This window comes from Bufo gargarizans, chromosome 5, assembly GCF_014858855.1.
Source record: "Bufo gargarizans isolate SCDJY-AF-19 chromosome 5, ASM1485885v1, whole genome shotgun sequence".
Lineage (NCBI taxonomy): Eukaryota > Metazoa > Chordata > Amphibia > Anura > Bufonidae > Bufo > Bufo gargarizans.
The window spans coordinates 98,474,856-98,502,826 of NC_058084.1; the positions used below are offsets into that span (position 1 = coordinate 98,474,856).

A 27,971-nucleotide genomic window follows, 5' to 3' on the forward strand; every position below is an offset into this window, starting at 1 on the left:
AATACATTGGGCCAAATAATATATTTGTTGTTGTGGTGAACCATAACAATGAGAAAAACATCTAGTAAGGGACGCGGACGTGGACATGGTCGTGGTGGTGTTAGTGGACCCTCTGGTGCTGGGAGAGGACGTGGCCGTTCTGCCACATCCACACGTCCTAGTGTACCAACTACCTCAGGTCCCAGTAGCCGCCAGAATTTACAGCGATATATGGTGGGGCCCAATGCCGTTCTAAGGATGGTAAGGCCTGAGCAGGTACAGGCATTAGTCAATTGGGTGGCCGACAGTGGATCCAGCACGTTCACATTATCTCCCACCCAGTCTTCTGCAGAAAGCGCACAGATGGCGCCTGAAAACCAACCCCATCAGTCTGTCACATCACCCCCATGCATACCAGGGAAACTGTCTCAGCCTCAAGTTATGCAGCAGTCTCTTATGCTGTTTGAAGACTCCGCTGGCAGGGTTTCCCAAGGGCATCCACCTAGCCCTTCCCCAGCGGTGAAAGACATAGAATGCACTGACGCACAACCACTTATGTTTCCTGATGATGAGGACATGGGAATACCACCTCAGCATGTCTCTGATGATGACGAAACACAGGTGCCAACTGCTGCGTCTTTCTGCAGTGTGCAGACTGAACAGGAGGTCAGGGATCAAGACTGGGTGGAAGACGATGCAGGGGACGATGAGGTCCTAGACCCCACATGGAATGAAGGTCGTGCCACTGACTTTCACAGTTCGGAGGAAGAGGCAGTGGTGAGACCGAGCCAACAGCGTAGCAAAAGAGGGAGCAGTGGGCAAAAGCAGAACACCCGCCGCCAAGAGACTCCGCCTGCTACTGACCGCCGCCATCTGGGACCGAGCACCCCAAAGGCAGCTTCAAGGAGTTCCCTGGCATGGCACTTCTTCAAACAATGTGCTGACGACAAGACCCGAGTGGTTTGCACGCTGTGCCATCAGAGCCTGAAGCGAGGCATTAACGTTCTGAACCTGAGCACAACCTGCATGACCAGGCACCTGCATGCAAAGCATGAACTGCAGTGGAGTAAACACCTTAAAACCAAGGAAGTCACTCAGGCTCCCCCTGCTACCTCTTCTGCTGCTGCCGCCTCGGCCTATTCTGCTGCTGCCGCCTCGGCCTCTTCCTCCGCCTCTGGAGGAACGTTGGCACCTGCCGCCCAGCAAACAGGGGATGTACCACCAACACCACCACCACCACCTCCGTCACCAAGCGTCTCAACCATGTCACACGCCAGCGTTCAGCTCTCCATCTCACAAACATTTGATAGAAAGCGTAAATTCCCACCTAGCCACCCTCGATCCCTGGCCCTGAATGCCAGCATTTCTAAACTACTGGCCTATGAAATGCTGTCATTTAGGCTGGTGGACACAGACAGCTTCAAACAGCTCATGTCGCTTGCTGTCCCACAGTATGTTGTTCCCAGCCGGCACTACTTCTCCAAGAGAGCCGTGCCTTCCCTGCACAACCAAGTATCCGATAAAATCAAGTGTGCACTGCGCAACGCCATCTGTAGCAAGGTCCACCTAACCACAGATACGTGGACCAGTAAGCACGGCCAGGGACGCTATATCTCCCTAACTGCACACTGGGTAAATGTAGTGGCAGCTGGGCCCCAGGCGGAGAGCTGTTTGGCGCACGTCCTTCCGCCGCCAAGGATCGCAGGGCAACATTCTTTGCCTCCTGTTGCCACCTCCTCCTTCTCGGCTTCCTCCTCCTCTTCTTCCACCTGCTCATCCAGTCAGCCACACACCTTCACCACCAACTTCAGCACAGCCCGGGGTAAACGTCAGCAGGCCATTCTGAAACTCATATGTTTGGGGGACAGGCCCCACACCGCACAGGAGTTGTGGCGGGGTATTGAACAACAGACCGACGAGTGGTTGCTGCCGGTGAGCCTCAAGCCCGGCCTGGTGGTGTGTGATAATGGGCGAAATCTCGTTGCAGCTCTGGGACTAGCCAATTTGACGCACATCCCTTGCTTGGCGCATGTGCTGAATTTGGTGGTGCAGAAGTTCATTCACAACTACCCCGACATGTCAGAGCTGCTGCATAAAGTGCGGGCCGTCTGTTCGCGCTTCCGGCGTTCACATCCTGCCGCTGCTCGCCTGTCTGCGCTACAGCGTAACTTCGGCCTTCCCGCTCACCGCCTCATATGCGACGTGCCCACCAGGTGGAACTCCACCTTGCACATGCTGGACAGACTGTGCGAGCAGCAGCAGGCCATAGTGGAGTTTCAGCTGCAGCACGCACGGGTCAGTCGCACTACAGAACAGCACCACTTCACCACCAATGACTGGGCCTCCATGCGAGACCTGTGTGCCCTGTTGCGCTGTTTCGAGTACTCCACCAACATGGCCAGTGGCGATGACACCGTTATCAGCGTTACAATACCACTTCTATGTCTCCTTGAGAAAACACTTAGGGCGATGATGGAAGAGGAGGTGGCCCAGGAGGAGGAGGAGGAGGAGGAAGAGGGGTCATTTTTAGCACTTTCAGGCCAGTCTCTTCGAAGTGACTCAGAGGGAGGTTTTTGGCAACAGCAGAGGCCAGGTACAAATGTGGCCAGCCAGGGCCCACTACTGGAGGACGAGGAGGACGAGGATGAGGAGGAGGTGGAGGAGGATGAGGATGAAGCATGGTCACAGCGGGGTGGCACCCAACGCAGCTCGGGTCCATCACTGGTGCGTGGCTGGGGGGAAAGGCAGGACGATGACGATACGCCTCCCACAGAGGACAGCTTGTCCTTACCCCTGGGCAGCCTGGCACACATGAGCGACTACATGCTGCAGTGCCTGCGCAACGACAGCAGAGTTGCCCACATTTTAACCTGTGCGGACTACTGGGTTGCCACCCTGCTGGATCCACGCTACAAAGACAATGTGCCCACCTTACTTCCTGCACTGGAGCGTGATAGGAAGATGCGCGAGTACAAGCGCACGTTGGTAGACGCGCTACTGAGAGCATTCCCAAATGTCACAGGGGAACAAGTGGAAGCCCAAGGCCAAGGCAGAGGAGGAGCAAGAGGTCGCCAAGGCAGCTGTGTCACGGCCAGCTCCTCTGAGGGCAGGGTTAGCATGGCAGAGATGTGGAAAACTTTTGTCAACACGCCACAGCTAACTGCACCACCACCTGATACGCAACGTGTTAGCAGGAGGCAACATTTCACTAACATGGTGGAACAGTACGTGTGCACACCCCTCCACGTACTGACTGATGGTTCGGCCCCATTCAACTTCTGGGTCTCTAAATTGTCCACGTGGCCAGAGCTAGCCTTTTATGCCTTGGAGGTGCTGGCCTGCCCGGCAGCCAGCGTTTTGTCTGAACGTGTATTCAGCACGGCAGGGGGCGTCATTACAGACAAACGCAGCCGCCTGTCTACAGCCAATGTGGACAAGCTGACGTTCATAAAAATGAACCAGGCATGGATCCCACAGGACCTGTCCGTCCCTTGTCCAGATTAGACATTAACTACCTCCCCATAACCATATATTATTGGACTCCAGGGCACTTCCTCATTCAATCCTATTTTTATTTTCATTTTACCATTATATTGCAAGGCTACCCAAAGTTGAATGAACCTCTCCTCTGCCTGTGTGCTAGGCCTAAATATATGCCAATGGATTGTTGCAGTGGTGGCTGACGTGAAGCCTCATTCTCTGCTATGACATGCAGACTGATTCTCTGGTGACATGAAGCCAGATTGTCTGTTACGGGACCTCTCTCCTCTGCCTGGGTGCTGGGCCTGAATTTATGACAATGGACTGTTGCAGTGGTGGGTGACGTGAAGCCTGATTCTCTGCTATGACATGCAGACTGATTCTCTGGTGACATGAAGCCAGATCCTCTGTTACGGGACCTCTCTCCTCTGCCTGGGTGCTGGGCCTAAATTTATGAAAATGGACTGTTGCAGTGGTGGGTGACGTGAAGCCTGATTCTCTGCTATGACATGCAGACTGATTCTCTGGTGACATGAAGCCAGATCCTCTGTTACGGGACCTCTCTCCTCTGCCTGGGTGCTGGGCCTAAATATCTGACAATGGACTGTTGCATTGGTGGCTGACGTGAAGCCTGATTCTCTGCTATGACATGCAGACTAATTCTCTGCTGACATGAAGCCAGATTGTCTGTTACGGGACCTCTCTCCTCTGCCTGTGTGCTAGGCCTAAATATATGCCAATGGATTGTTGCAGTGGTGGCTGACGTGAAGCCTGATTCTCTGCTATGACATGCAGACTGATTCTCTGGTGACATGAAGCCAGATCCTCTGTTACGGGACCTCTCTCCTCTGCCTGGGTGCTGGGCCTAAATTTATGAAAATGGACTGTTGCAGTGGTGGGTGACGTGAAGCCTGATTCTCTGCTATGACATGCAGACTGATTCTCTGGTGACATGAAGCCAGATCCTCTGTTACGGGACCTCTCTCCTCTGCCTGGGTGCTGGGCCTAAATTTATGAAAATGGACTGTTGCAGTGGTGGGTGACGTGAAGCCTCATTCTCTGCTATGACATGCAGACTGATTCTCTGCTGACATGAAGCCAGATTGTCTGTTACGGGACCTCTCTCCTCTGCCTGGGTGCTGGGCCTGAATTTATGACAATGGACTGTTGCAGTGGTGGCTGACGTGAAGCCTGATTCTCTGCTATGATATGAAGACTGATTCTCTGCTGACATGAAGCCAGATTGTCTGTTACGGGACCTCTCTCCTCTGCCTGGGTGCCGGGGCCTAAATATCTGAGAATGGACTGTTCCAGTGGTGGGTAACGGGAAGCCAGATTCTCTGCTATGATATGAAGACTGATTCTCTGCTGACATGAAGCCAGATTGTCTGTTACGGGACCTCTCTCCTCTGCCTGGGTGCTGGGCCTAAATTTATGAAAATGGACTATTACAGTGGTGGGTGACGTGAAGCCTGATTCTCTGCTATGACATGAAGACTGATTCTCTGCTGACATGAAGCCAGATTGTCTGTTACGGGACCTCTCTCCTCTGCCTGGGTGCCGGGGCCTAAATATCTGAGAATGGACTGTTCCAGTGGTGGGTGACGGGAAGCCAGATTCTCTGCTATGGAACCTCTCTCCAATTGATTTTGGTTAATTTTTATTTATTTAATTTTTATTTTAATTAATTTCCCTATCCACATTTGTTTGCAGGGGATTTACCTACATGTTGCTGCCTTTTGCAGCCCTCTAGCCCTTTCCTGGGCTGTTTTACAGCCGTTTTAGTGCCGAAAAGTTCGGGTCCCCATTGACTTCAATGGGGTTCGGGTTCGGGACGAAGTTCGGATCGGGTTCGGATCCCGAACCCGAACATTTCCGGGATGTTCGGCCGAACTTCTCGAACCCGAACATCCAGGTGTTCGCTCAACTCTACTTGTCACGTCTCATTACATGCCTGTATTAGAAATACTTACCATATTTTTCGCCCTATAAGAGGCACTTTTTCCCCCCCAAAGTAAGGGGAAATGTCAGACCGTCTTATGGGGCAAATACTAATGACCTCTTCCATTATGGTACAGGAGGAAAGGGAAACGGTGAATGCAGTGCTCCCCGGGCTCTGTACTCACTGCTTCCTGGTCTTCCTCAGCTGTGCCGTGACTGCACACAAAGCGAGGACGTCAGCACTATGGGACCTCATGCTGTGTGCTTTAGGACACAGTACAGTGCACAGCAGGAATAACGAGAAGATCTTAGATGTAAGGAGTGGCTGTGGCACCTGGGACAGGAGAGGTAAGTTAATTGTTAATTGTTTTTTAATGTATGCTCTGAGCCTGGGGGTCTGGTCTGAAGTCTGCTTGGGGGGTCATTCACATCGGGCTCTGCTCTTGGGTCTGCTTGGGGTGGTCATTCACATTGGGGCTCTGATCTGTGGTCTACTTTGAAGTCATATTTACATCGGGGGTCTAATCTGAGGTCTGTTTGGAGGCCATTCTCATTGGGGGTCTGAATAGGGGGAGTCTTGTTCACTTTGGAGCTGTGATCTGAGGTCAGATTGGGGGTTTTATGAACATTGAAAGTCTGAGCTGAGGTCGATTAACATTGGGGGTCTGATTGCGGCTCCTAAATGAGATCTGATAAACACTGGGGGTCTGGCAGGGGCTCTGAGCTGAAGTCTGATGAAAAATATTTTTTTTCTTATTTTCCTCCTCTAAAACCTAGTTGTGTCTTATGGGCAGGTTTGTCTTAGGCTTTTTTCACACGGCCGTAGTGCTCCAGTGGCCGTAATGCGGACCACATACAGTGGTTCCGCAATACACAGGGGATGTCACAGATGCGGACATATTCACTTGAATGGATCCGCACATCCTAAGATGCGGTGCGGAACGGAAGCACTATGGAGTGCTTCCATGGGGTTCCGTTCCGTTCCGTGCTTCAGTTTCGCAAAACAATTAAACTTGTTCTATCTTTTTGCAGAACAACGCATGCGTTTGTCCCATGGTCGGTGTCTGTGCATTGCGGACCGCAGCACGGGCCCAGCTAGCACACGGTCGTGTGCAAGAGGCCTTATACAGATAAATGGTATTGCTGCCTCCCCAAATTACCACACTATTTATGCACATAGTGAACCAAAAACTATTTTTAAAGTGTTTTTTTTTTATACAAAGTTAGGAAATCATAATAAATATATATTTTAGGTATCACAGTAATCATTCTGACCAACAAAATAAACATAATATGTTATGTATACCTCATGTTGAACACTGTGAATATGAAAGCTAAAATAACAATCCCAAAAATAGCAGAATTGCAAGATTTTTTTGCCCCCTTCCCCCTCCCACCACCCAAAAAAAATAAAAGTTTTAATACATTATGCAGTATTCAACCCTGTCTGGGTGGCAGGTCTGCAAAAGCTAAAATAGTTGCAGAGTCCTGAAAACCCTGATTAGCACAAGTCCTCAAGTCGTTAAAAGGGTGATAAGTGGTGTTGATCAAGCACCAAAGTGCTCGGGTGCTCAGGTGCTCGAATAGAACACCTCGGGATGCTCAGGTGCTCTACCGAGCACCCGAGCACAATGGAAGTCAATGGGAGAACCCGAGCATTAAACCAGGCACCCCCTGCTCTGAAATGGTTCAGGAACAGCATGGGGAGGATGTCTGGATGTATCTTGGACTCCCATGTCGCTGCTGGGAACGATGTTGTCTGAGTAGTACGCCAATTTTACAGACTGACAATAATACACACAAAACCGAAGATAAAATTGATTTTAGATGAAAAATTGTTAGGAAACTTTCTTTCCTGTATATTTACTTGTATATAGAGTGCAAGTGCTGCCAAAAATTACAAGGAAGAGGCACTACAACCTGTATATCACGTAAAGGAGGGCCTCATTCACATTGTGGTACAATTTTTCAGGTAGTGGGACTCCTACACTCATAAAGCCTATGCACTAAGTGAAAGGGCTACCAAAGATTACAAGGCACCGGCACTCCAATACACCCTTTATTACACATAAAGGAGGGCATCATACACACCCTTGAAAAATTATGATTGATGGCCTGCTGGTGACCCTCAAAAACATAAGGAGCAAGGGCCTGCTGGGACCCTCTAAAACATTAGGGGCGAGGGCCTGCTGCTAAGCTGACCATCAAAAAAATTATGGTTGAGGGTCTGCTGGTGAGCTAACTCTCTAAAACATTAGGATCGAGTGCCTGCTGCTGATCTGAGCATCAAAAAAATTATGGTTGAGGGCCTGCTGCTGATCTGACCATGGAAAAAACTATGGTTGAGTGCCTGCTGCTGAGTTGACCATCGAAAAAATTATGGTTGAGGGCCTGCTGCTGGGCTGACCATCGAAAAAATTATGGTTGAGGGCCTGCTGCTGAGCTGACCCTCTAAACATTAGGAGTGAGGGCAGCCTAATAAGCATGTTTATATGATGGAGGAGGAGGACGAGAAAAGAAAGATTGAACCATATACCCTTTTTTGTGGTGGAAGGGATGCATGGGAATAAAGTGTGTTCAATACACCATAAAAGCCACATTTAAAGTGCCTTTATGTTTAGCCACTTTCCTCTGGTGGAGTTGAGAAGTCAGGGGCAATCCAGGCGTTGTTCATTTCAATAAGAGTCAACCTGTCAGCATTTTTTTTAGTTGACAGTCAGATGTGTTTTTCAGTTATTATGCCCCCAGCAGCACTAAATACCCGCTCTGACAAAATTCTGGTGGCAGAGCAGGCCAGCACCTCCAAGGCGTCACGTGTCCAGCTTGGACGCCGAATAGTTGTAAGGCACAGAGGGATCATTGAGGACTCTAACACGGTCTGCCACGTACTCCTTCACCATCTTCTCTCCTTGTGACACAAGGCTGTGCATCAGGTTGAGATTTCTGGCAGGGTGTCATGAAACTGTCCCAGGCCTTGGAGAGTGTTGCCTTGCCTCTGTTGAAACTGCTGTGTGTTCCCCTCGTCTCCCCTCCTCAGTTGCCCAAGGAACTACATACTCTGCTGCCAGCGTTGTCAGCTGGAAATTGTTGGAGCAATTTTTCCACAAAGGACCTTCTGGTATTTCACCATTTTGCTAGTCCTTTACCACCACAGGAATGAGAGATGAAAAGTTCTCTTTGTAGCAGGGGTCGAGAAGGGTGAAGAACAAGTAATGGATACTACCCTCTGTAGCAGTGGCAACCGTCTCCTGCTCCTCCTCTTCCTCATAATCATCCAATTTGGGCTGGCAAGATGAACTGAGGGTGGTATGGCTATCACCCTGTCTACTGTCTTCACCCATTTCCACCTCTTCCACATGCAAAGCGTCCGCCTTTAATATGAGTAGCGAGCATTTCAGTAGACAAAGAAGTAGAATGGTTGCGCTGATCATAGCGGCATCGCCACTCACCATCTGTGTTGATTCCTCAAAGTTGAGTAAAACCTCACAGAGGTCAGACATCCATGCCCACTCATCGCTTGTGAAGAGTGGAAGCTGACTGGAAAGGCAATGACCATGTTGCAGCTGGTATTCCACTACTGCCCTCTGCTGCTCACAAAGCCTGGCCAACATGCGGAACGTGGAGTTCCAGCGTGTGCTCACGTCACACAACAGTCGGTGAGCTGGCAATTGCAAGAGCTGCTGCAGCATTGCCAGACCGGCGTCAGCTGTAGATGACTTTCGGAAACGGGCACACACTTGGCACACCTTTACCAATAGCTCAGGCAAATTGGGGTAGGTTTTGAGAAATCGCTTAAACACTAAGTTGAACACGTGGGCTAAGCATGCTATGTGTGTGAGCTTGCCGAGCTCCTAAGCTGCCACCAAATTACGGACATTATCTTACACAACCATGCCTGGTTCTATGTTTAGTGGCGAGAACCACAGCTCAGTCTGGTCCATTATACCCTGCCACAGCTCTGCGGTGGTGTGCTGTTTGTCACCTAAACATATTAGTTTTAGCACATTATGTTGCCGCTTCCCCACTGCAGTGCTACACTGCTTCTAGCTACCAACTGATGGCTGACTGGTGCTGCAAGTTGAGAATTCAGAGATAGAAGTGGAGGAGGAGGTAGAGGAGGAGAAGGGGGGGTTGCAGCCACTAATGTAGGTGGTGGCGGAAATCCAGATGGAAGTAGGGCCCACAATTCTTGGCGTCGGTAGCACCTGTGCCATCCCAGGGTGCGACTTGCTCCCGGCCTCCACAACATTCACCCAGTGTGCCATCAGGTAAATGTAGCGTCCCAGGCTACAAGCATTTGTCCATGTGTCAGTCGTTAAGCGGACCTTCCAAATAACTGTGTTGGTAAGGACACGGGTGATGTTAAGGGACACATGCTGGTGTAAGGTGGGGACGGCACACTGGGAAAAATAGTGGTGGCTGGGGACTGAGTAACTAGGGACTGCCACCGCCATCAGGATGCAGAAAGTCTCAGTATCCACAAGCCTAAATGGCAGAATTTCCAGGGCCATCTATTTGGAAAGGTGCACATTTAGTGCTATGGCCTGTGGGTGGGTGGCTGGGTATTTGCGCTTTCGTTCTAAGGCCTGGGGTATTGACATCTGTACACTGCACTGGGACACAGAAGTGGATGTGCTAGCTGATAGTGAAGGTACAGGTACATGGCAGGAGGCATCCGGGCCTGCGTCTTGGACAGGGGATTCGCCAGCACGTAACACAGGGGAAGAGGAGGCAGTGGTGTGACCCGCAGACACTGATTGTGGACCCAGGTGTTTGGCCCACCTATTAGTGAGCTTTGATGCCATGTGTTCATTTTGGTACGGCACAGGTTGCAAATGACAATTCTTTTATCGTTCGCACTTTCATGAAAAAAAACGCCAGACTGCGGAACATCTACCCCTTGGAAAGGGAGATTGCCGCAAGGGGGTCCTCTGGGGAGCAGTTGCGGGTCTGATTGGTGTGGCCTGCCTTCTCACTTTTGCCACCCCACTGCCTCTTCCAGCCTGTTGCGGTGCTTTAGATCCCTCCCCCTCTGTACTGCTGTTCTCGCTTGGCTTGCCACCTTCCCAGGTTGGGTTAGTGATTTAATCGTCCACCACCTCCTCTTCCACTTCCTCACTCTGCTCATCCTCCTGACTTGTTGACCTAACAAGAACTTCACTTTTTGACAACTGTGTCTCATCCTCATCATCAACCTCTTGAGACACTAATTGCTGTTGACTTATTGGCAACTGTGTCTCAGCATAATCATCGACCTCGTGAAACACTAATTGCTGTTCCCCACCATCATCTTCTTGTGACTGTGGATGCTTAAGAGTTTGGGCATCAGTGCACAGGATCTCCTCATGTCCCTCTTCAAGCGGGCTTGGCGAGAGGCCCAAATCAAGGAATGGCGATAAAAAGAGCTCCTCGGAATATCCAAGTGTGGGATCACTTGTTTGGCAAGACTCTCTATAGTAGGAGGAAGGAGGATCAGGGTGAGGATTCTGTTGACCAGACTTTTGGCTACTGAGACTGGACTTTGTGGAAGACAGGGTGGTGCTTAACCGACTGGAAGCATTATCTGCTGCAATCCAACTGACCACCTGGTCGCACTGGTCTGACTTTGAGAGTGGTGTCCTACGTCGCCCTGCAAACTGGGACATGAAGCTAGGTATCATGGATGAGTGTGTTTCTTGTGCTCTGGCAGCAGGCACAGTTTCACCACGCCCAGGGTCACGGCCTCTGCGTGCACCATCAGCAGCACGGCCACTTCCCTATCCCTTATTGCTCGCCTTCTGCATATTAAATGGTATATATGCTTGCAAGTATGTCACAAGTACACTAGCGCAGGTTTTGTAAGTGTATGTGCAAATAAATTAAACTATATGTCACTGATATTTAGGATGTGCAAACGTTGTACAGAAGATGTAGCGCAGGTAATGTCGCTGTGACCAGCAGCTAATGAAAAATTACAGGGAATGTCACAGCTATTTGGGATGTGCAAACATTATACAGAAGATGTAGCACAGGTACAGGTATGACACTGCCACCAGCGGCGAAAAAATTTGACAGAATGTCACTAATATTTAGGATGCGCAAACGTTAGACAGGAGATGTAGCGCAGGTAATGTCGCTGCTGTCACCAGCGTCTAATAAAAAAAAATGATAGGGAATGTCACATCTATTTAGGATGCGCAAACGTTATACAGGAGATGTAGCGCATGTAATGTAACTGTCCGCAGCGGACACCGTCTATGGAAAAAGTACACTGGATGTCACAGATATTTTTAGTATGCTCACACGTTAAACAGGAGATGTAGCGCAGGCAATGTCACTGTCCGCAGAGTATTCGGCCAAACACCGCAATGTGCCGAGCTTTGCGATGCTCGAGCCGAACTGAGGTTCGACCGAGCATGCTCGATCAACATTAGTGTTAAGTGAATGGAGCAATTCAGAGAATATTAATTATTGTGAAAAATGTGGCAATAAAAATGTTATTTTAAAGTAATGTATCATATACTGTTTGCTTCCTCGTTTCTTTCAGACTTTTTTACACCGTTGGTGGCATATTGGTTCAGAAGTAGAACAGGGGTCGGAGTTCTAGCTCATATCGCAGCATCATATACACACTACTAGGAAAAAGTTCAGGCACACTTAGCAATTTTTGCACTGCAGCTCCACCATCTCAGTTAGCTAAACTGTGTGTATAGAAAGTGAGCAGTGAATGGAAAGTGAATCGTTGCACGATTAACAAGCATTGCTTGTTACTGCAGTTGCAATACACCACCTCTCCAGCACCACCTCTCCTCTCCAGTTACAGTGATCTTTGATGATTTTCATATATTTCATGACATACTATACATCCACATGACTGCTGCAGCCAATTACTGTCCTCAGTGGTCTTGTTGTGGAGACCAGTAATTGGCTACAATGGTCATGTGAATGTACGGCATGTCACTGTTGCAGATTTTTTTTTTAAAAAAGACCAGAAGAGACCAATAAAGTGATGCGAAAAGCTCAATTCTTCACCTCGGACAGGGCACCACAGTTCTCGACACCTATGTTGGTCCCAATAGTTAGATCTTCCATTGATATGGTTTCTATCTAGTCAATAAGCTAAAAAGGTATTTCACAGGACAACCCATTTTAAGGAGTTGTACACCCCTAGGGACATTTTCCGCAGACCACCCAGCATGGCCAGACACACGGTGGTAATCATATTTACCTGATCTTTGCAGCTGGGTATTGCCTCTATCCCTGCCCAACAGCTCTGCAGGTCCTGGCTGGCCATTCAATCAACATCTAGTCACTGACTGCAGTGGTCACGTGACCATCATCAAACAGTAGGTTGACGCAAGGAGATCTGGGACCTGCAGAGCAAGCAGGGCAGTGATGGCGCTGGAACTAAGCAGCAGGGATTGGGGAGGTGTGATTACCATTAATAGTCACTCTGGAGGGTCTATAGAAGTTGTCCCCAGGGGTAAACAACCCCTAAGGATGTCTAGACATATTACGGCGCATAAAAAATAGAAAATAAAACTATATCCTTAATGGCAAGGATCTGCATGTTTTCAGGTGCCCAACCCCTGGCTGTGATGGATCTGGACATATCACTGGAAATTATGCTTCTCACAGAAGGTAAACTAGCTTTCTGCTTGGGTTTTGTCCTATTGCAATTACCAATAGCTATTCTAATTATTTTAATTATGTCCACAGTCTGTCAGGCTGTCCTCGGGCCAGAAAAAGTGGCGTTAAAGCATTTCCAAGTAAAGAAGATAAAGAGGACCCAGAACTTAAGTAAGTCTGATAGCCAACTCCAACAGTAATGAAGTACAATTCACCGAGCTTTCTTGGTTACATGTAGTTTTGGATGTACAGCTTTATAATGTATTAACTGTTTTTGTTGCTCCAGTGCAGAAAAGAAAATGAAGCAAATTGGCAAATATTATTGATTAACATTGTCTTCAGCAATGACACGTGTTATTCACTTCAGTCTGTACAAGGGCAGTAGAGAAGATCTACATACTGTAGGAGTTATGTATGCATAAGGCCTCATGCACATGACCGTATGTATTTTGCGGTCCGCAAAAAACAGATCCGCAGAACATCCATGTGCAACGGAACAGCTGGCTTCTAATAGAACAGTCCTATCCTACAATAATAGGACATATTCTATTTTTTTGCGGAACGGAAATACAGAAAACGGAATGCACACGGAGTACCTTCCGTTTTCTTTTTTTGCGGATCCTTTGAAATTAATGGTTCCATATACGGTCCGTAAATAAAACGAAATGGACATGGAATGAAAATACGTTCGTGTGCATGAGGCCTAACAGACAAATATTGTTAAGACTATTTTATTTTATTGGCAAAGTCGCCTCATTTTCTATTTTAAATCCTTTAGTTTAAAGCAATAAAAAATGATAATAAAAAATGTACATGTAAATTGAAAGGGTTGTCTGGATGATTACAGTTAAAAAAAATATATAATGACTGTGTAAAAAAATAAAAATTAAGTCACACCTTACTGATATGCCGCCATTCCTGTTCTGATGCCTCCAGGTCCCCTTCTGGTCACTACTTCCCGATACACAGTAAATGGGGTTATGCCATGATTGATGTAAAAAATGAAAATCAGACATCATATAGCACATGCCAATACCTTTCTAAGGCCTCTTTTACACTACCGTATGGCTATTTCAGTGTTTTGTGGTCCGTTTTTCACGGATCCGTTGTTCCGTTTTTTTTGTTTCCGTTGTGTTCCAGTTTTGGTTCTGTTTTTCCGTATGGCATATACAGTATACAGTAATTACATAGAACAAATTGGGCTGGGCATAACATTTTCAAAAGATGGTTCAGCAAAAAACGGAACGGATACGGAAGACATATGGATGCATTTCCGTATGCATTCTGTTTTTTTTTGCGGACCCATTGACTTTAATGGAGCCACGGAACGTGATTTGCAGCCAAATATAGGACATGTTCTATCTTTGCATGGAACGGAGATACGGAAACACAGAAACGGAATACATACGGAGTACATTCCGTTTTTTTTGCGGACTCATTAAAATGAATGGTTCCGTATACAGACCATTTACGGACTGCAAAAAAACACCCGAAAAACGGAAAAAAAAAACTGTAGTGTGAAAGAGGCCTAACAAAGATAGAACCAGCCCTGTACCTCACATGGGACTAGAAATCTCCACATTCACTTCTCCAATTGCTCTGATAGGTTATCTTCATCCTGGCAACTCAGGGAGTGTCCTTTCTGCTGCAGCTCTCTCCCTGTAACTGCCACAGCTTCTAAAAGAACATATGGCTGGTGACAGATGAAGAAGATTTAAACTGAGCACATTCGAACAGCTTAGTGAGATGAACAAAAAAATAAGGAAAAGAACAAACAGCAGGTGGCGCTATCCAGATAGATTTTATTGAATAGCTCACTGGGTATACTAACTTTTTAATTATATGCAATTACAAAAGTAATTAGATCCAGGTGTTGGTAGATGTTTTGTGACACAACCCCTTTAAGAAATCTATTTTCCCATAATACAAATAAAACACAAACCACTACACAATCATTGGGTGGCCACATATAGGATAAATAATTTCTTGATACCATTCTTAGGTGTGTATGACTTTTTAATCACTATATTTTTATATTTTATTAGTATGGGCATTTTAACACACAGCAATACCGATGATGTTTATTTTTTATTGTTAATTTATTTATTTTTTTGGAAAAAGAGAGCAATTAAAATTTTTATGTTTTAAATTTTGTTATATTTTCAAAAAAAAATTTAACACTTTTTTATAGCGCCTGTCAATCTCATACATTTTTGTCACAAGTCGGTTAATGCGACCTCTGTGTTCGCGAGCGATCTCCATCTTTAAAGACCATTCATGTGCTGTATATGTATAGCGCCGGGTGGGAAGGGGTTAATAGGCGAGCAAACAGAAAAAAAATGTGAATGAAACATTTTAGTTATGGCTCTTGGAAAGCGGAATGGGAAAAACAAAAAACTGCAAAAACAGAAACTGATCCAGTCCTTAATAAATTAAATTATTTATTAGAATGTTAATAAAGTGCACAGACTTGTAATGCAATGTCAACATTGATAGTAATATAAATTCATCTTTACTATGGTATCCAAAAAATTAAAGACGCACACCCACAATACTGGTGTCATCCTTGTGAAATATGTACATAAGTAAATGTACTGCAAGTGAATAATGGCAGCAGTGCCTAACACATACAAAGCTGGGTAAACTACCCAGCCATTAATAGACATTACACAGTACATTATTGCCACTTATGTGAATATTTCACCATGATGACACCAGTATTGAGGAAGTGTTATGTGACTTAGCGCCCTTGCATACGGCCATATGCCCTCCGAGATATACGGTCCGTGAGCAGGCCATATGTCCCGAAGCGGCATTGATCATGCACACGGGAGCGCACAGCATCATATATTACAATGATGCTGTGGACGTCAGATTGTATGAGTGCAGGACAACAGCATCGCGGGTGGCCCGACGTGCACAACATTATTGTAGTCTATGATGCTGTGCGCTCCCGTACGCACGATCAATGCTGCTCTGGGACATATGGCCCGCTCACGGACCATATGTCTGGAGGGCATATGGTCGTGTGCAAGGGCCCTTACGGCTTTCAGGGCCACGGATGCGGGCAGCACACAGACTGCTGTCTGCATCTCTTGCGGCCCCACTGAAGTGAATGGGTCCGCACCTGAGCCGCAAAAAATGAGCCCTTATACTGATGAACTTATACTATTCTCAATGCTGGTATCATGCTACTTTTCTGTTTAGTGTATTAGGTTTATTTGGAACACAGGTTACCATTTACTTATCTAAATAGCTCAATTGTCATTAGTGATGAGCGGCATAGGCAATATTCGAATTCACAATATTTAGTGAATTTTTGGGCGAATATTCGCCGCAAATTCGAGAATTCGTAATCTCCAATCATTGTTTACTTGATTGCAAAAATCGGCAATGTAATATATTCACAATAAATTCGAATACGAATATATAGCACCATATTCTAAATATTCGCAAATTCTCGAACTGGCGATATTCGCGATTAAAATTTGCGATTCGAATATTCGCGCTCAATTGTCATATGGTGGGCTGACTATTTTATAAAGTTTTTAGAACTTCTAATTTATAAAGTGATTAAGGATTATTGACATAAAACTGGAAAATCTCTTTAACCTTCATGGCTTGGGGCCTTGGGCCAATGATCGGGGCAATTATTGGAAAGTGGCATTTCTAGGAATGCGCGTTCCCCATTAATTGCCATGACGTGCTGGCAATTAACAAGAACAAATTGCCTGCTGTGTTGATTTGCGTAAAAGGGCCTATGCTCTGTATCTAAACCCAACAATAGGGTCTTAGCTGTAATTTACAGGCAAAGAATGTATTGTCTAATATGACTTGATGCTATCTGGTCATCAGACATTACTTGGCCATCTTGAAGCGGATATAAGACATTAAAATATATTTTTTTAAGTAATAACAGATTTAAAAATTAGTATAAAAATTTAAAAAATGTAGTTATAAAAAAATAGAAAAGGAAATAATATTTATAATATTTTCTGAACAGGTAGGTTGTCAAAATAATATCATGATTATATTTTGCACAGATGTCCTGTTGTAGGCTGCGATGGCCAAGGCCACATATCAGGTAAATACACATCTCATCGAAGTGCTTCTGGCTGTCCATTGGCTGCTAAAAGGCAAAAGGAGAGTACGTTAAATGGCTCATCGTTGTCATGGAAGCAGAATAAGCAGGAGCTGCCACACTGTCCACTTCCAGGCTGCAATGGACTTGGCCATGTCAATAATGTTTTTGTCACACACAGAAGGTACTTAGTATATTTTTCTTTAGTTTTTTCGTACATTTATTTTTGAAATCTGAAATGTGTTTTATGTGTTAGGATGATTTACTACAAAAAACGAAAAAAAAATTATGGATCAATACATATCAGTGAACATGTCCAGTAAAAATGCTGGGTCGCATGATAGAAACCCAATGGACTACATTAGAGCCAAAGGGGTTTGTTGGGCACCTGTGTTTCCATCATGTGACGGATCCTGCATTTACATTGTTTTCGTTGTTCTGCTCCAATAACAGAACAAAAAAATGGAAATAAAGAACTACAATTTGAACGCGGCCTAAAAGCTGGAGTAAGCTTAGAGAATTTATCAGAATTATATGGCTCCAAAGATGTTTTAAAGTCTATGGAAACCATCACATAAATTTTTTATTTTTTATTTTTTTACTTGCATCTATTATATGATAAAAATAATTCCTGTGATTGGTCTTCTTAAATAAAATTCTCAATAAATATTTGTTTTATCACATAATAGACACAGTTCAGTAAGGGTATGTTTACATCTGCGGTGGCCTGTTCTGGCAGAGAGCAGCCTGCCAGATTTCACAGGATACGGCAAAGGATCCGGCATTGCCGGATCTACAGTTCACCACCGGCTCCCCATTGACTCTAATGGGGTCTGGCGGTGATCTGGCCTCTTTTCTGCATGAATGACAGATTTCAGCCAAAAAACGGTGCATGCAATGGTTTTTAACTGGCTGACAGATAGCAGCATTTAAAAAAAAAAAAATTATGAGTCAAGTAATTTTTTATAGTAAAAACTAGTTTGATTTGATTTTCAAAATGAAAATCTGACATTCATAAGAATTACTTTTGTCAGTGCTGGAAGTTTTAAACATTTAGCCATGTTTTATGTCAGAAACTAACCTCATGACAAATTGTCCCCAGGTCTCATGCCCATTTAGTCACTAATAATATACAGACAAGAAATACTGTACAGAATTGTAGGAAAAACATGGTTGTTCAATCCAAATTCAGGGTTAGCAGAGTTCAGGCATAATGGATACACCAATTCAGGTTAGGGCAAGTAATTTTTAGAAGATAAAGTCCATAAACAGCTGAAGTCAAAATCTAAGTATCAGTGGCCACAGAGCAAAAAGTTGACTATGGTGGTGAAATAATTGTTCAATGCCCTGTTAATGTTCCTCTTGGGGGCTCCCTAGGAAATAGCCCACTTTTCCAGACCCTAAAAAGGTTCCTGAATGTACCTTAAATAGCCAATTACATATTCCACTGCATTCCAACATAATGCCCAAAGGATATGGTCTTCATCGTGTGTATTTTTCACAATTTTTTTTAGGAAAAACATCTAAAAACAGATATTCCTAGGTTGCTTTTTTTTTTCATCTGCTTCATACATCGTAATGGGATCTGTAGCATCAATGAACATGATATTGAAACTGGCCCATGTATAGAACACATTTTTCTTTAATTCCATTTTGTCCCCTAGTGGCAAGCTCTGTTTACTGTCCATGCTTATAGACAATATCTGTAAAATATAAATCAAGCCTAGAAACTTATTATAAAATAGTATTACATTAATAAGCAACTGTGAAATATTAAATTAAATGTATTACATGTTCATTTAAACCACTGTGTCACTTGAACAGATTTGACTTGGGACTACTCCTAAGGGCGCTATCTAAGTAGCTCCCCAAGTATTCACCCTTTAACCCTTATACAGAGATCTTTACTTCACAACAGGGGAACTACCAGGCCACTACCACCTGGAGTATTCATGTGGGATGAGAGACAACAATGCAGGGCACCATGAGAGTAGGCACAACTATAGCCAGGGACAGGCCGATAAATTGGCTGAGGTCAGGCTGGGCAGCTCAGGGTCAGAACAAAGATAATTAGAGGTCAGGAACATGGAACAGGCAGTAGACACAGCACACTTTCAGAAGAAACTAGCAAGCTAGAACCTATTGCTCAGGCACCTCCCCTCATGGGAAGGTGCATAAAGTATCACAAGGTAACAAGTCATTGGCTGCGGAAGATTAGAGTGTGCATGCTGGCATATTTTAAGCCAGAGGGAGTGTGCAAGAAGTAGTTTTATGGACATTGATTACTTGTTTATATAAACTCTGACACTTCTATGCAGCACACCTCATGACGTAGATTTTTAAGAGAAAATTGTCATGTTTAAAATGCTGCCCATTCTGCAGGCACCATGGGATATCTTTATTACTTTCCTGCATCAGTAATGTGGAGCCAAAACATGGTAACTTTTTGTGTAAAGCCATTTTTGTGACTTTTTGTAATTTTACACTAATCATTTTCTCCAATTTTCAACAGTTGGTGGGAAAGTAGGTGTGTTTGGCTCTGTTAATGTGTACTTGATGTCAGATTTAAAAAGTCAAAAATTGTCACACTGTTAGGCTAGTTTCACACTAGCGCTAAAAAATTTCAGCAGGCTGTTCTAGCAGAGGAAAAGCCTGCCAGAGTTCATCATATCTGGTATAGCTGGATACTACCGCTACTACTACTTCCCCGCTGCAGACCATTGACTATAATGGGACTCAGTTAGGATCCAGCCTGTATCCGGCATTAGTGCCGGGATTCGGCCACACAAAAGCTGGTGCTTTCAGCATTATTTGTCTGACCAAATCTCGGAACTAATGCTGGAAACAGGCTGGTTCCCTGCCAGTTTCTATTATAGTCTATGATGCCTAGTGGTGCTGCAACCCCTTCTGGCTATGCTGGATGTGATGAACACCAGCAGGCTGCTCCTCTACCGGAGCAGCCTACATAATCATTTTAGTGCTATCCTTATTCTGCGCGCTGTATGAGAATGGAAATACCAAATTTGCATAGATTTTTTAATGTTTTACTACTTTTGCCATATTTGGTCACCATATTCTAAGAACCATAACTTTTTAATCTTTCCATCCACAGAGTTGTGCTGGGATTGTTTTTTCCAGAATATGCTGTTGTTGTCATCGGTGTCATTATGGGACATCATTTTTTTTATTCCTTTATCTGGGATGTAGAATGAGCAAAAAAACTATGATTCTGGATTTTTTTTCACATCATTTATTTTATAGTATAACTGACAAAATAACTGTATTCTGTGATCCCAAATATATATATATATATTACTCATACAAAAAACAAATGTTAACAATAATTTTTAATGTGAGAGCAGCAACTTTTTATTATTGTATAGGATTTGTGTGAGGGCTTGTTTTCAGCTGTACAACCTATAGTTTTCACTACTAACATATGGTTTATTTATGACTTTTTGATCGATTTTTATTATTTCTATTGAAATGCAGAAAACAAGAAACAGAATTGCTGCAATTCTTGAATTGTTTTTCATTTTATTTGTTTACAGTGTTGTGCTATGTATTTAAGAGGCACCACCAGAAACAAATCTTTTGTTCCCACTCTCTCCTCCCAACATTTGTACGTATTTTGGTATACATAATAATTTGATTCTTATGAGACTGGCCTCCAGGTTCACATAGAAATAAAGAGAGAAATTAACTTTATGTCCACACAGCAGATGCTCTGATCCAATAAACCTCATGGGGGAAAAAAGAGGAGTCAAACAATCTAACCAAAAGTGATAGAGGCTGAAAATACATCAATACATCGATATATAATTAAAAATTATGTATACCAGCATATTTACAAACACAAAACATTTTTCTGAAATTGCCTTTTTGCAGTTATTATTTGGTTCAAATTTTTTTTTTTTCCTTAGTTAAAACTTTTTAGTGAGTGGCAATGCTGTGTTGTTTTCGCAGTACAACCTGTAGTTTTTATTGGTATCATTTTGGAATACATGCAACTTTTTGATCGCTGTTTGTTACAGTCTTCGAGAGGCAGAATGAGAGAATAACAGCAATTCTGGCATTGTTTTTTTTTTTAACGGCACTTATTGCTCAGGTTGCATGACATGATAGCTTTATAGGACATGAACTGATTATATTCAACAACACTCTAAAGCATCTACTGTGTATTTTACAGTTTATCTGGATGCCCTTTAAACGCACAAGCCATAAAGAAGGGGAAAACATCGGAGGAACTGAGCGTAAAAATAAAGACAAGTGGAGGTAAGAAGAAGCTGTGCACCCATCCTTATGGAAACCATATCAAACATCTTACTACTACCCTTTGATACATAGAAGTGTTTCACTCAGCTGAAGCAACAAGGCATAACTAGTAGAGTTGAGAGGACACCTAGATGTTCGGGTTCGACGGGTTCGGCCGAACTTCACAAAAAAGTTTGAGTTCGGGACACGAACTTGACCCCGAACCCCATTAAAGTCCATGGGAACCCAAACTTTTGAGCACTAAAATAGCTGTAAAAATGTAATGGAAAATGTGGTTAAGAGCATGGCAAGTGCTCTGCAAACAAATGTGGAAAGGGAAATGACATAAAATACGCAAAAATAAAAAGTAATGGAGTAGGAGGTTGAGGAGGCGGTGGATGTGGAGGTGTAGGTGGAAGCAAATTATCCACTCCCGACTCGGGCAGGTAGTGACGATAAATAACAATACAGGACTCTTAAGATGCCCTGTTATTGGAATGATTAATAAAAAAAATTATAGGGAATGAAACTGGGGTATTTAGGATTTGGAAACGTTAGCCAGGAGAGGCCCTGCTGCCGCTTTGTTGACTCTTGATAACTTCTGCCTGATCGCACGTCCCTGTGACGTCCATGATCCATTTGAATATCTTCTCTATTAACTTTCGATGTTCTTTTCTGAGCCTATTATGTTGATCACTATTATTGGCGAATCAGGGTTCCACGCCAGAGAGGGAGCGTGAGAAAGGGAGACCTCATCCAAGGGAGGTCAATGGATGCATTAGTATAGAGCGGAAATGTGGGACAAGTTATTGAAGCAGAAGGATCGAATGAAAGGGCCAATTAAAGACAAATTTTAGAAATTTAAGTCCCTGTCGCCTATGCAGAGCAGGGGTTTTTCATCGCCAGAAATGGGTTAATGTTACCCACCAATGAAACAGATTATTTTTAAAAATTTCAGTCCCTGTCACCTATGCAGAGCAGTAGTTTATACACGGCAAAAATTTTAAAATGTCACCCAAGAATGTATCAGAAAAATTAGTGAAATGTATTAAGCTGTCAACTAGGTAGAGCAGGGGTATATCACTCCCAAAAATTGGTGAATTTCACCCGAAAATGTAACAGACAAATTAGTGATTTTTTTTTTTTACCTGTCTACTAGGTATAGCAGTGGTATATCACACCTAAAAATTTGTGAATTTCACCCGAAAATGTAACAGACAAATTAGTGAAATGGCATAAAATAAAACAAAATAAGGACAAAAATAAACAAACAAAAAATTTTATTTATGAGGTGGAGGTCCATATGGAGTAGGAGTTTGAGGAGGCGGTGGACGTAGTGGTGTAGGTGAAAGCGGCGGTGGAGGAGGATGAGGTAGCCAACACTGGTTTTTGGTTGTAATTTTTGTTTTGTTTTTAATTAGGGTGCACTCCAAAAGAGTGTGAAATATCAAAAATACAAGAATGAGCAATTGCGCTGTAGTATAACAATGGCTGGTTAAGGCCGGTATACATGTCTATTCTCAACAAGGTACGGACAAGTCCTGTGGGATCCATGCCTGGTTCATTTTAATGAACGGGAGCTTGTCCACATTGGCTGTGGACAGGCGGCTGCACTTGTCTGCGATAGCGCCCCCTGCCATGCTAAACACACGTTCAGATAATACACTGGCCGCAGGGCAGGCCAGCACCTCCAAGGCGTAAAGGGTAAGCTCAGGCCATGTGCCCAATTTGGAGACCCAGAAGTTGAAGGGGGCAGACCCGTCATTCAGTACGTGTAGGCGTGTGCACATTTACTGCTTCACCATGTTGCTGAAATGTTGCCTCCTGCTAAGACGTTCCATATCAGCTGGTGGTGCTGGTTGTTGTGGCGTGCTGACAAAGATTTTCCACATTTCGGCCATGCTAACCCTGCCTTCTGAGGTGCTGGCGGTGCCCCAGCTGCGTTGGCGACCTCTTCCTCGTCCTCTGCCTTCGCCTTATGCTTCCACTGTGTCCCCGTTGTCAGGTGGGAATGCCATCAGCAGCGCATCTACCAGCGTGCGTTTGTACTCGTGCATCTTATGATCACGCTCCAGTGAGGGAATTAAGGATGGTGCGTTGTCCTTGTAACGGGGATCCAGCAGCATGGCAACCCAGTAAGGTAAAATGTGGGCATCTCGGTGGTCATTGCGGAGACACTGCAGCATGTAATCGCTCATGTGTGCCAGGCTGCCCAGAGGCAACGAAAAAGCTGTTCTCTGTGGTAGGTGTATCATCTGTACCCTCTATATCCACCCATCCACCAGTGATGGCCATGAGCTGGTCAGGGTGCCACCCTGCTGTGAACATGGTTCGTCCTCCTCCATCTCCTCCTCCTCATCCTCCACCTCATCATCCTCCAGAACTGTGCCCTGGCAGAAAAATTGTGTACCTGGTGTTTGTGGGTACAGGAACCCACGCTAAGAGCCACTTGTGAATTACTGGCTGGAAAACCTATCAAAAGGATCCCACTTTCTCCTCCTCCTCCTGTGCCACATCCTCTTCCATCATCGCCAGCAGCGTTTTTTCAAGGAGGCATAGAAGTGGGATAGTAACGCTGACGACGGCGTTATCTGCACTGGCCATGTTGGTGGAGTACTCGAAACAGAGTTACAAGGAACACAGGTCTCGCATGGAGGCCCAGTCATTGGTGGTGAAGTGGTGCTGTTCCGCAGAGCGACTCACCTGTGTGTGCTGCAGCTGAAACTCCACTATCACCTGCTGCTGCTTGCACAGTCTGGCCAGCATGTGCAAGGTGGAGTTCCACCTTGTGGGAACGTCGCATATGAGGCGGTGATCAGGAAGGCCGAAGTTACGCTGCAGCGCTGACAGGCGAGTAGCAGCAGGGTGAGAACGAAGAAAACACGCACAGACGGCCCGCACTTTATGCAGCAGCTCTGACATATCGGGGTAATTTTTAAGGAGTCTCTGCACCACCAAATTCAGCACATACGCCAGGAAAGGGATGTGCGTCAAATCGGCTAGTCCCCGAGCTGCTACGAGATTTCGCCCATTATCGCACACCACCAGGCCGGGCTTGAGGCTCACTGGCACCAATCACTCATCGGTTTGTTGTTCAAGGCCCATCCACAGCTCCTGTGCGGTGTGGGGTTTGTCCCCCAAACAGATACGTTTTAAAACTGCCTGCTGTCGTTTACCCCTGGCTGTGCTAAGTTGGTGGTGAAGATGTTACGCTGACCAAATGAGGAGCCGGTAGAGGATGAGGAAGCGGAGTAGGAGGAGGAAGCAACAGGAGGCAAACTGAAGCACCCTACAATCCTCGGTGGTGGAAGGACATGCGCCAAACTGCTATCTGCCTCAGGCTACTGCATTTACCCAGTGTGCTGTTATGGAGATATAACGTCCCTGACCATGCTTACTGGTCCACGTATTCATAGTGAGGTGCACCTTGCCACAGATGGTGTTGCAAAGTGCAGACCTGATTTTGTCCCCTACTTGGTTGTGCAGAGAAGGGATGGCATGCCTGTAAAAGTAGTGGCGGCTGGGCATGACGAACTGTGGGACAGCCACCGCCATAAGGCTTTTAAACTCTCCGTCTCCATCAGACGGAATGACAGAATTTCAAAGGACAGTAAATTTGAAATGCTGGCATTCAGGGCCAGGGATCGCGGGTGGGAAGGGGGGTACTTCCTCTTCCACTCCAGTGTTTGGGAGATGGAGAGCTGAACGCTTCCATGGAACATTGTGGAGATGCTTGGTGACCCAGATGGTGGTGTTGCTGGCAGATCCTCTGTTTGTGGGGTGACAGGTGGCACTGTCACTCCAGAAGTGGATGACGAGGCCGAGACTGCAGCAGAAGAGGAAGCAGGAGGAGTCAGAGACCTTTCTTGGTTTTTGAGGTTTCTACTCCACTGCAGCTCGTGCTTTGCACTTAGACGCCTGGTCATGCAGGTTGAGCTCAGGTTGAGAACGTTTATGCCTCGCTTTAGGCTCTGATTGCACAGCGTGCAAACCACTCGTGTCTTGTCGTCAGCACATTGTCTGAAGAACTGCCACGCCAGGGAACTCCTTGGAGCTGGCTTTGGTGTGCTCAGTCCTTTGCTGCGGTGGGCAGTAGCAGGCGTACTGTCTAGGGGACGGCCACTCCGCTTTTGCACCCTGCTCCCTCCTCTGCTGTGCTGGTGGCCCTGTGTGACCACAGCCTCTTCCTCCGAACTACACAGGTCACTAGCATGACCTTGATTCCATGTGGGGTCGAGGACCTCATCGTCCCCCACATTATCTTCCACCCAGTCTTTACCCCTGCCCTCCTTGTTGGTCTGCACACTTTCAAAAGCCCCAGCAGTTGGCACCTGTGTTTCGTCATTATCCGAGACGTGCTGCGATGGTCCTCCCATGTACTCATCTTGAAACATAAGTGGTTGGGCATCGGTGCACTCAATCGCTTCCACTTCTGGGGCAGGGCTAGGTGGTTGGCACTGGGAAACCCTGCTAACAAAGTCATCAAAAAGCAGAAGAGACTGCTGCATGACTTGGGGCTCAGGCTGCTTGGCTGATTTGCAAGGGGGTGAGGTGAAAGACTGATGGACATCGGCTGCGGGTGCCACCTCTGATCTTTCAGCAGGAGACTGGGTGGGAGACAATATGAAGGAACTGGACTCACTGTCAGCAACCCAATCTACTATCACCTGTACTTGTTCTGGCCTCACCATTCGTAGAACCGCATTAGGCCCGACCAAATACCGCTGAAGCTTCTGTCGCCTACTCGCCCCTGAGGAAGGTGTTTCACTTGTGTGTGTAGCTGGCACAGATCGACCACGTCCTCTACCTGCAGGAGCTCTACCAGTAGCTGCACGACCGGGGCCACGTCCCTTATTTGATGCTTTCCTCATATTTCTCAAATTTAGGATCTTGCCCAAAATTGGTGTCTTTTTTTAAATAACAGAATAGAACAACAGTATCTATCGCGTGCACCTCACAATGACAGATGCAGCAAAGGCTACAAAATTAAGTTTTTCGCCCTAAATAGGTGTTTTTTAATGGCAGAATAGAAAAAACGTATCTAAAGGGTGTATCTCGCAATGACATATACAGCAAAGGCTGCAAAATTTAGATTTTTGCCCTAAATGGGTGTTTTTTTAATACCAGAATAAAACAGTATCTAAATCGTTTATCTCACACGTACAGATGCAGACAAGGCCACAAATTACAATTTTTGCCCAAAATGGGTGTTTATTTAATACCAGAATAGAACAACAGTATCTAAAGGGTGTATCTCACAATGACATATGCAGCCAAGGCTGCAAAATTAAGATTTTTGCCCTAAATGGGTGTTTTTTTAAATATAGAATAGAACAACAGTATCTAAAGGGTGTATCTCACACGTACAGATACAGACAAGGCCGCAAATTAAGATTTTTGCTCAAAATGGGTGTTTATTTAATACCAGAATAGCACAGAAGTATGTAAAGGGTGTATCTCACAATGATAGATGCAGCAAAGGCTGCAAAATAAAAAAAATTGCCCTAAATGGGTGTTTTTTTAATAGCAGAATATAACAACAGTATCTAAAGGGTGTACAGTACAGACCAAATGTTTGGACACACCTTCTCATTCAAAGAGTTTTCTTTATTTTCATGACTATGAAAATTGTAGATTCACACTGAAGGCATCAAAACTATGAATTAACACATGTGGAATTATATACATAACAAAAAAGTGTGAAACAACTGAAAATATGTCATATTCTAGGTTCTTCAAAGTAGCCACCTTTTGCTTTGATTACTGCTTTGCACACTCTTGGCATTCTCTTGATGAGCTTCAAGAGGTAGTCACCTGAAATGGTCTTCCAACAGTCTTGAACGAGTTCCCAGAGATGCTTAGCACTTGTTGGTCCTTTTGCCTTCACTCTGCGGTCCAGCTCACCCCAAACCATCTTGATTGGGTTCAGGTCCAGTGACTGTGGAGGCCAGGTCATCTGGCGCAGCACCCCATCACTCTCCTTCATGGTCAAATAGTCCTTACACAGCCTGGAGGTGTGTTTGGGGTCATTGTCCTGTTGAAAAATAAATGATGGTCCAACTAAACGCAAACCGGATGGAATAGCATGCCACTACAAGATGCTGTGGTAGCCATGCTGGTTCAGTATGCCTTCAATTTTGAAGAAATCCCCAACAGTGTCACCAGCAAAGCACCCCCACACCATCACACCTCCTCCTCCATGCTTCACGGTGGGAACCAGGCATGTAGAGTCCATCCGTTCACCTTTTCTGCGTCGCACAGACACGGTGGTTGGAACCAAAGATCTCAAATTTGGACTCATCAGACCAAAGCACAGATTTCCACTGGTCTAATGTCCATTCCTTGTGTTCTTTAGCCCAAACAAGTCTCTTCTGCTTGTTGCCTGTCCTTAGCAGTGGTTTCCTAGCAGATATTCTACCATGAAGGCCTGATTCACACAGTCTCCTCTTAAGAGTTGTTATAGAGATGTGTCTGCTGCTAGAACTCTGTGTGGCATTGACCTGGTCTCTAATCTGAGCTGCTGTTAACCTGCAATTTCTGAGGATGGTGACTCGGATGAACTTATCCTCCGCAGCAGAGATGACTCTTGGTCTTCCTTTCCTGGGGTGGTCCGCATGTGAGTTTCTTT

At 45.3% G+C, this 27,971-nt stretch overlaps 1 protein-coding gene across 1 annotated transcript in view; it reads left to right on the plus strand.

The window, feature by feature from the left end:
* Positions 1-27,971, plus strand: part of ST18 (ST18 C2H2C-type zinc finger transcription factor) — a 197,697-nt gene that overhangs the window by 121,226 nt on the left and 48,500 nt on the right. Inside the window, exons 12-15 of the mRNA XM_044295392.1 lie at positions 12,958-13,020; positions 13,099-13,179; positions 17,052-17,273; positions 21,279-21,364. Of these exons, the coding sequence (XP_044151327.1) occupies positions 12,958-13,020; positions 13,099-13,179; positions 17,052-17,273; positions 21,279-21,364 (452 nt within the window). The remainder of the gene's footprint in view (positions 1-12,957; positions 13,021-13,098; positions 13,180-17,051; positions 17,274-21,278; positions 21,365-27,971) is intronic.